A 10,319-nucleotide genomic window follows, 5' to 3' on the forward strand; every position below is an offset into this window, starting at 1 on the left:
GATGCCAATTGTCATACCACAGGAACACATTTTCCCCATTACCAATTTTAAACTTGATGTGAGGATAGATTAAATGCCTAAGAGACAGGATTTTCCTCCAAACCCATGAGGGATCACTAGGAGTTCTAACAGCCCAAAAGCTCCTCCCTTTAAGCAAGTAAGCCTTGACCCATTGGCACCACATGGAGCAATCACCCCCAGAAAACAAGTACCAAACATGTTTGGCTATAGCAGCCTTGTTCCAGGTAGCTAAGTCTTTGAAACCAAGGCCACCCTCATTTTTTTTCCTGCAGATATATCTCCAAGCAATCTTAGCACTATGTTTCTTCAACTCAACCCCAGACCAAAGAAAAGATCTAAGGAGGCTCTCAATGTCACCAATGATTTTCTTAGGGAGGATAAAAAGAGAGGACCAGTACACTTGCATAGAAAATAGAATAGACTGGATGAGTTGAGCTCTACCAGCATAAGAAAGCAGTTTATTGGTCCAACTTTTAATCCTCTTAGTAATTCTCTCAACCAGAGTATGACAATCAGATGCTTTTAAGCTTGGTAGTGATAAGAGGCACACCAAGGTATTTCACTGGGAGGGAGCCCTCAGTAAAATTGGCTATCCGAAGAATATTCTCTTTAAGCTCACTACTACACCCCGAGAAAAAAATGTTACTCTTACTAGAATTAGGGGTAAGACCAGACAGATTCCTAAATTCATCCAATCCCTGCATGATAAGAGAGACAGTACCAGGGTCTCCTTTACTGAAAATCATCAAATCATCAGCAAAGCAAAGGTTGACAATTTTAGTTTTCTCACACCTCCAGTGGAATTTGAACAAAGGGCTCCTAGATTTCTCAGCAAGAATTCTGGCAAGAATTTCCATGGCCAACACAAAGAGATACGGGGACATAGGATCCCCTTGTCTTAAACCCCTCGCCCCTTTAAAATACCCCTGAAGGCTCCCATTAATACAAATCGAGAAAGAAGGACTCGTAATGCAAGCCTTTATCCAGGTAATCATACAAGGAGGGAAAGCCATAGCTTTGAGGATATCAATGATAAAGTCCCATCTCACAGTATCATAAGCTTTCATGATATCAACTTTCATGGCACACTTAGGGGAGTGGGAACTCCTATGGTAACCTCTCATAATCTCTTGGGACAAGAAAATGTTGTCCGAGATCCTTCTACCTTGAACAAACGCAGACTGCACAGGATCAATCAAATCAGGGAGGGCCAATTTAATTCTATTAGCTATGATCTTGGCAATGCACTTGTAGATGGTATTACAACAAGAGATGGGTCTATAGTCACCAACATGAGTAGGATTAGGAACCTTAGGAATAAGAGCTATAATGGTACTGTTAACCTCAGAAAGAAGTTTACCAGAGTCAAAGAAAGACTTAATAGCTAGAATGACATCCTTACCAACTATATCCCAAGAGCTCTTAAAAAAACCAGCGGAATACCCATCCGGGCCAGGGGCTTTATTGGACTTTAAAGACCAAAAAACCTCTTTGATTTCATTTTCAGACACAGGCTTGGACATTGAAACAGATTGAGAGAGAGAGACTTTCTTATCCACCAAAGATTGAATCCTCTCAAGGCCCTGGTACTGATCCACAGAAGGGGTACCAAACAAGTTGGTATAAAAATTAATAAATGAGGTGTGAACATCAGTACTATGAGTAGACCTAGAACCATCACTCATGACAACACTCAAAATCTTCCCTCTATTGATATTACTTTTCACAGACCTAAAGAAGAATTTGCTATTTCTATCCCCAAGACCAAGCCACTGCACTCTGGATTTTTGAAGAGCAAGGCTCTCTTCAACTTTGCTAAGCTCAATATACTTATTCAGATCCTCTCTCTCTTGGGCTTGCAAAACACTATTCAAAGGGTCTTTGTCAAGTTTATATTGAATAAGATCCAGATTAGTTTTTGCAATTTGAACACGAGTAGATATGTCACTAAAGTCTTTCTTATTCAGAAGCTTGAGACTAGCTTTAAGCTTTCTGAGTTTTTGACAGACCCTGAACATAGGAACCCCTTGAATGTACTGCCCCCAGGTGTTAGAAACAGTACCCAGAAAATCTGGATGTTGAGACCAGAAATCAAAGTATTTGAAAGGTTTTTTGAAAGAGCACTTGGTGGCACTGATATTGACCACTGCAGGGGAGTGGTCAGAGATACCAGAGGGGAGAAACTGGGCAGTAGCCTCAGGAAATTTGTCCAACCAAGCCTCATTAACCAGAACTCTATCAATTTTGGTAGCTATATAGGTCCCCTCCCTCCTATTGTTAGCCCAGGTAAATTGGCAACCACCGTAAGACAAATCAGCCAGCTCAGAAGCATTAACATAAGAGTTAAATTCCTCATTATCATTAGTCCAATTTGAACTCCCCCCAATTTTTTCCTGCTGGTATCTAATAGCATTAAAATCACCCAGAAAAACACAAGGAACTTTGGATTTAACACGGGAGATATCAAGCATAGATTCAAAAAAAACCTTTCTCAATGTGTGCTTATTTTCAGCATAAACAAAAGTTGCATAAAAGATTTCATTGGAAGCCAATTCAATAATTTTACACAAAATATGCTGATTAGACATAGAAATCATTTGAACATCACAAAAAACATTGTTCCAGCACACCCAGACTCTACCAGTTTCAGTTGGTTGTGAGTTAGAGAGCATAGACCATTGATCAAAACATTTAACGCAGATACTACTCTCTTTAGACTGTTTTATTTTGGTTTCCAAAACCCCCATGACATGAATATTCTCTTTAAGCACAAACTTTTTAACTTCTTTATGTTTAGAGGGATCATTCAAACCTCTAACATTCCATGAAGCAATTTTTACATTCATAGGGACACAAAAAGGAGGTAAAGACAAAACCCACAAAAAAAGACAAACCCACAACCAACTGAAACTTTGATTACCTCTTTTTCTTCCTCTGGCTGCTGCTGCCTTTGCCAGAGGGTCTGTTCTTCACCTGCTGGGATGGGGTAGCAGAACTATGGATCGCCTTTTCAGCCTTAACTTCTTTAATCGCAGTGTCCAACATTTCAGCAGCATTGGGGACCACCAGCTTTGCAATCTCGAACACCTTCTTTTGGAACCTATCCACATCACTGCTTTCAGAGCTTTGCTCCTCCCCGGATAAGCTCTTGGTCACAGAAGTCTCCTGAGTGTCAAAGGATTGATCAGATGAGTCCACCTCAGTGGGAGCAGTTTCAGGAGCTGGAGCTGGAGCTGGAACTGGATCTGCTGTAGAAGCTGGAGCTGGGAGTTCCACCACTTCTGGGATAGTTTCCAGCACAGGATCACCCACCTTTCTCTTCCCCTTAGCTGCGACAGTGGTCCAACCCTCGTCTAGAGCACTTACATTTTCCTCAGATGTCTTCTGCATAGAAATCAACTTAGCCACCTGTTGAGACACACACTTTTGAGTACTATGTCCAAATATTTGGCAATGTTGACACCTTGACGGCAGCCCCTGATATTCAACTCGGATTAGAACAGCTTCATCATCATGTCTAATTTGAAAATAAGTGGGCAGTTTTGAGGTAGCCTCAATTTCCACACAGATTCTAGCAAAAGCCACCCTACTACCCCGAGCCGTAAGCTGGTCCATAAAGAGGGGATGTCCAATTGCACTTGCAACCCTACTTAATCCATCAGGATCCCAATATTCCAAGGGGATGTTAAAGAACTTCACCCATACTGGAATTTTTGTGGATTTATCTTTAGATAGCTTCATCATCCTTTTCCATTGTTTTAGAATAAGAAGATAACCTCCTATGTACCATGGACCTCCTTCAAGAACTTCTCTGCAACTATCAGGGGTGTCAAATATAAAGAACATAAACCCATCCCCATTAGTAAGAACCTCCTTGAGCCCCTGAGTTTTCCACATCCCAAAAGCACTGTTACGCAAATAATTGTATCCCACTCCCTTATCCACAAAATAGCCCACTAGGCAGGAGTCCCATTTCTCTAGCGGATCAGTCCTTGGGGGCATATTTACCACAACACTATCCTCAAAAGAAGAAGGAGGGATATACCTGAGTTTGATGTTTGACCGGGTTGATGCAGCAGTGATGTTTGCCCACGAGCGATGTTCTTGGCCCTCAGACTCGTTAGATCTCCTACCACCTGCATCCCCTCGACCTCCTCTTCCCCCACGATAACTTCCACCCCCCCTGACGCCTCCTCGTTGGAAGGATGGAGCATCCCTAATCGGAATCTGTATATCAGAGTCAGAAGCCCTAACTGGAACTGAGGCTTCAACGATATTCTTGTGTTCCCCTCTATTACGCGCTAAAACTACACTATCTGGTAGATTTAGGAAGCTATTGTACTCTTCCTCCACCATATCAGACCAACTCGTACTGATAGCATTCTCAGTTGGTGTCGATGGCTCGTCAATCGTAGCTGGAAACATCGGACCTTTGAGTTTCTCCGATGTTGACTCAGATCTCTTGCCCAGAACGTTGCTTGAATCTCTTGGAGGATCTGAATCAAAACCCTCTGTTACCGAAACAACCTCGATTCCCAAACACTCTGCCTCATAATCGGCAACCTGCGATTGAAACTCCACACCAGAAGGATCCACGATCTGAATATCCACACCTCGGTTACCCTCCATGATGGAAGGATTAGCCATAGAGAGACTCTCGCTATTAGGGTTTGTAGCATCTGCTTCAGAAGCCATCGATCTTCCAGACAGAATCGAAAAACTATTTTTGGTGAACCCTAAGTCACCACCTGATGACTTTACTTTCTCGACCGTAGCATTTACTCCCTCAATACACTCAGTAATGGTAGCATTAACTCCAGACATCGGCAATCAATGAGATATTGAACCCTAGAAAACAAAGTTTTCTAGAGAGATGTCAGAGCTTCTCTCACTAACCCATTTCTTAAAAACAGGTCAACATGGACCACTTAATTCCTAGCACATCCCGCTAGGATAGGTAAAGTAACTAAAATCGTTAAAAAAACAAATAAGGAAAACAGCTTATATCCCTGAAGAAAACATCCAGTGGCGCATTCAGCAGCCAGCTTCGAGCCAAATATCCCAAGAACCAAACCAAGAAATAGACCTCCACTAGACAATATAGAAAGACATGCCAACATGGAGTGAAAAAATCCATTAGTAATCACGGACGGATTCCATTAATACTAGTACCACCATATATATCTCACATCACTAAACCCACAATAATCTCACATCACTCTGTAGCATTTGGAATTTTGCACACAATATATAGGCTCTCATCACTCAACCCACACAGCATTGCAGCACACCATTACACACCATAACATGCACATAAAGCTTACAATATATATAAAAATTAGATAAAACATTTGTGAGTAGCTATATCACTCAACCCACAATTCTGTCAGTTGTCATTATTTGGACTCACAACACTCAACCCTCATTGAATTCCAAGCACTTCTCATTATTACACAAGAAGAAAACCGTTAGGAAAAAAATCACTCAGTTTGCTTACATACACTCGACCCTCATATAGTAAACTCACATCACTCAACAGCCCTCCCATTTCCGAGAGCATGGGGCTTCAAAACAGTAGCAGGCAAATTCCAATGGTCAATGTACCAGTTGTCACCTGCATTTCTAGGAACATTTGTGATAGACAACAATCTACTCCTAATCAGTTGGACAATCATTTTAACAACCACTTCTTCTGGCTTGAATTCTTTATTGAAAATTCTGTTATTCCTTTCAAGCCAGATAATATAAACAGAACACAACAATAACAGTTTGATGATAATGGATCTTAATGACCTTCTCTTAGTCTCTCTAGTAGCAAAGGGAATAATGCCAGGCCACTGCACATTACATTTAGCTTTGATTTCAATCCAGATTTTAGCAGAGAAGACACAATCAAAAAAGAGGTGAGAATGAGTTTCAGTAATATGTTGGCAAAAGGGGCAAATTGGTGTAGGAGAGATGCCAAATAGCTGAAGCCTGTCACCAGTGTTAAGTCTCTCCTGGACAGCCATCCAAACAACAAAACTAGCCCTAGGGATATGGTGAGCCCCCCAGATGAATTTATGCCAAACAACTTTATCAAGCTTAAGCCTCCAATGATTCCAAACATCATTAATAGTGAATTTCCCATCAGAAAGAGACCAAGTAGGTTGATCATCCAGTAGAGGGTTAGGTCTACAGCTAGTGGGGGTGGAGGAAATCAGCTCCCTTATTTCCCAAGAGTTGGGGACAAGCCACTTCCAAGAAACCCCATCCACAATCTGATTGACCTTAGTCTCACTATTAAGATTAGAGTCATATAAGATTCTGTCCCCAAATTTTTTCCATAAAGGACCAAGAGGATGCCAATTATCATACCATAAAAAGGTAGAGTCACCCCTACCTATTTTGTGGATAATAAGAGGTGATATTTTATCCCTAAGAGCTAGAATCTTTCTCCAAACCCAAGATGAGTTGTGGGGTACCTTTACTTTCCAAAAACTTCTGCCTTTAAGTAAATACGATTTAACCCACTGGCACCACATAGACATCTCCCCTCCAGAGAAGAGGAACCAAATATGCTTGGTTATAGCAGCCATGTTCCAAACCTCTAAAGATTTAAAACCAAGACCACCTTCATTTTTAGGCACACAAATCTTATCCCAAGCAATTTTGGCACTATGTTTCTTAAGATCCGTGCCCGACCAGAAAAAGGCTCTAAGGATACCCTCAATCTCTCTAATAACCCTCTTGGGGAGGATGAAGAGAGAGGACCAGTAAACCTGCATAGAAAAGAGAATGGTCTAAATGAGTTGAGCTCTACCAGCATAAGAAAGAGCTTTATTGGTCCAGCTCTTAATACGATTTGTGATCCTATCAATGAGAATTTGACAATCCGAAGCCCTAAGCTTAGTTGTAATCAGGGGGACACCAAGGTATTTGACAGGAAGAGTACCCTCAGTGAAATTAGCAATTTTGAGGATATCCTCTCTCAAATCCCCATTACAACCCGAGAAGTAAATATTGCTTTTGCTGAAGCTAGGGGTGAGGCTTGAAAGAGAAGAGAACTCCTCCAGACCTTGACCTAACCTTATTAGTTCCTAGAACAAAAGAGAGAAGGGTGGGGAACGACGGAGCGAGTTGGGGAGGAACTTTCTTCTTGAGAACTGGAAGAGAAAGTTAGAGAAAAGAAACGAAAATAGGCTTAAAATCAAAGCGAAGTCAAATTCATGCTTTTGGACTTGAGAATTGAACACTTAGGTGATTTACAAAACATTAAATTAGTTCCTTTACTACATCGTCAAGCTACGATTACTCAGTGAATTCTATTCCTTGGAGGCTGAGCAAGATTAGTTTGTGTTAAACATGGTCACTTAAGAGAACGAAGCTATAAGTTGCCAAACCTAATTAGTTCCTCGAACAAAACAGAGAAGGGTGGAGAAGGACGGAGAGAGTTAGAGAGAAACTCTCTTCTTGAGAGCTAGAAGAGAAAGTTAGAGAAAAGAAAAGGAAACGGGATTAAAATTAAATTGAATTCTAATTCATCATTTTGGACTTGAGAATTTAACACTTAGGTGATGTATAAAACCTTAAATCAAGTGAAGCTACAATTACTCGGTAAAATCTCTAATCTTTTTCTTTATTTTAAGCAAGATTAGTTTTTGTTAAATTTGGCCACTTAAGCTAATAAAACGACAAGTTGCCCAAGCCAATTAGTTCCTAGAACAAAAGAGAGAAGTTGGAGACGGACGGAGAAAGTTGGAGACAAACTTTCTCCTCAAGATCTAGAAGAGAAAGTTAGAGAACGGAAAGGGAAATAAAATGGAATTTGAAGGGAGTTCAAGCTCATCATTTTGGACTTGCGAATTGAACACTTAGGTGATTTAGAAAACATTAAATGAGTTGCTTAAGTTAAACTGTTATCGTCAAGCTACAATTACTTGTCCACCAAAAAAAAAAAAGGCTATAATTACTCAGTTAATTTTCTTTCTGGGAGGATAAGCATGATTAGTTTTAGTTAAACTTGGCCACTTAAGCTAATGAAGCTATTAGTTGCCTAACCTAATTAGTTCCTATAACAAAAGAGAGAATGGTGGAGGAGGACGGAGAGAGTTAGAGAGAAACTTTCTTTTTTGAGAGCTAGAAGAGAAAGTTAGAGAAAAGAAAAGGAAATAGTATTAAAATTAAAGCAAATTGAAATTCAGCATTTTGGACTTGAGAATTGAATACTTAGGTGATTTTGAAAACATTAAATGAGTTGCTTAAGTTAAACGAATATCGTTAAGCTACAATTACTCAGTAAATTCTCCTTTTTGGAGGCTAAGCAAGATACTATGTTAAACTTGGCTGCTTAAGCTAATGCAGCTATTGGTTGCCTAAGGTAATTAGTTCCTAGAAGAAGAGGGAGAGAACTAGAGAAAGGACGGAGAGAGTTGGGGAGAAACTTTCTTTTTGGGAGCTAGAAGAGAAAGTTAGAGAAAAGAAAGGGAAATGGGATGAAAATTAAAGTGAGTTCCAATTCATCATTTTGGGCTTGAGATATATACACTTAGGTGATTTAGAAAAACATTAAGTCATTTGCTTAAGTAAAACTAGTATCGTTAAACTACAATTACTCAATAAATTCTCTTTCTTCGTGGATAAGCATGATTAATTTGAGTTAAACATGGCCACTTAAGCTTTTTTTTTTTTTTTTGGGTGAATAAGTCATAAATTAAAAACATAGAAAATTACACATATACAAGGGGTATGCCCCAGGCCCTAACCAATAAGTACAAAAAAACAGCCTAGATCAACAAGCTAAGAAACTAAAACGAGCAAAAAAATTCAAAAACATACAAAGCCTAATGAACTGTCCACACAAAAAACACGGAAAACAGGACCAGACCCGAGCATACAAAAATGTTCATGTATCCAATAAAAAACATATGGGAAAGATGAACACAATCGAACGGGTTCGGGACCATACAGACCAACTTAACCATGCACATCCCGCAGGTAAAAGCATGAGACCAAAAATAAAACAAGCATTCATCAGGCTTTAAAAACCAAATAATAAAATAAATAAAAAACAATACGTCCATCACATCATGGGCTTTCCCAGCAGCCATAGTCAACAAAATAGCTGAGGTCCATCCCGCTGCTGTCCCATAAAGCAGATGACCTAGGATGCTATCCACAAATATTGCTCCTTTGCAAAAGAAGAACATGTCGAAAGAAGACCATGCACAACTCACTTGTGTAACATAAACCACTGTTCGGAACCCCAGAATAAAAAAACAGAAATGCCATGCACATCCCGCACGGATAGGCCAAAAGGAATGAAACACGGCAAACCATCTACAATGTCCAACCATAATAAATTAAAATAACGGAAAAGAAAACAATCTTCCCACCAGAGGCGCTATAAGCAGCCATAACCACGCACCAGCAAACTCTTGAACCCGAAACCTTTGTACCAGCAAACCAGCATTTGCCATGGAGATGCAGCTGACCTTCCATGCAACCCATACCTTGCTTACACTCTGTAGTAAACCCTGCATTGTGTAACTCGAAGAAATTACAACCAAATGAAGGAAGAGAACCATACTTCAGGAACATAATAGTAAAGCCCACAATATAGGACCTCACATCACTCAACCTACAATATAGGAACTCACACCACTCAATGACAGCATCCTTAGCCTGCATATAAAAAATTACTATATATGTAAACATTAGTACAAACAATTTGAGGTCTAAATTCACTCAACCCACAATAAGCTACAGAAAGTGTTTATTTCTCACAGCACTCAACTCTCAAGAGATATCCATAAAGCACAGCAACTGCAAAAACGAGCAAACAATTAGAAAACATAATTTTGCTCTCCTCCACTCAACCCTCATGTAGAGAAACTCACATCACTCAGCAGCCCTCCCATTCCTGACAGAGGAAAGGGGCTTCAAAACAATTTCAGGCAAGTTCCAATGAGATAGAAACCAGTTATCCCCTGGAGATCTAGGAAAGTTATTAACAGATAGTAACCTCCCCCTAACCATGTGAATAATAGATTTGATAACAACCTCTTCAGGTTTAGAGACTTTATTGAATTTTCTGTTATTCCTCTCAAGCCAAAGATTGTAAACAGTGCACATCAAAGCCAACTTAAGGACATTAGCTCTCAGAGTTTTACCCTTAGTCACTCCTGTAGCATAAGTAATGATCCCAGGCCAATGAAGATCTGGCCAGTTAACATTGCATTTACCTTGAATAGCATGCCGAACTCTAGAAGAGAATAAGCAATCAAAAAATAGATGAGAGTGACTTTCATTGGGATCCT

At 40.0% G+C, this 10,319-nt stretch overlaps 1 protein-coding gene across 1 annotated transcript; it reads right to left on the reverse strand.

The window, feature by feature from the left end:
* Positions 1–533: 533 nt before the first annotated feature.
* On the reverse strand, positions 534–4,845 carry LOC145821837 (uncharacterized). Its single transcript, XM_082918409.1, has 2 exons — positions 2,942–4,845; positions 534–2,835 (listed from the first exon to the last, which is right to left on the reverse strand). The coding sequence occupies exons 1-2, from the start codon at positions 4,843–4,845 to the stop codon at positions 534–536; spliced, it is 4,206 nt and encodes a 1,401-aa protein (XP_082774535.1).
* Positions 4,846–10,319: the final 5,474 nt, after the last annotated feature.

This window comes from Camellia sinensis, chromosome 3 (assembly GCF_055761805.1).
Source record: "Camellia sinensis isolate YWXY chromosome 3, ASM5576180v1, whole genome shotgun sequence".
In the NCBI taxonomy this organism is placed as follows: domain Eukaryota; kingdom Viridiplantae; phylum Streptophyta; class Magnoliopsida; order Ericales; family Theaceae; genus Camellia; species Camellia sinensis.

Excerpts from the sequence above, each read along its gene's own strand:
- LOC145821837 (XM_082918409.1), bottom strand. The coding sequence starts at position 4,845 with ATGTCTGGAGTTAATGCTACCATTACTGAGTGTATTGAGGGAGTAAAT. Across the intron at positions 2,836-2,941 it reads AGCCAGAGGAAGAAAAAGAG|AGGTTTGAATGATCCCTCTA; the intron begins GTAATCAAAGTT and ends ATGGAATGTTAG.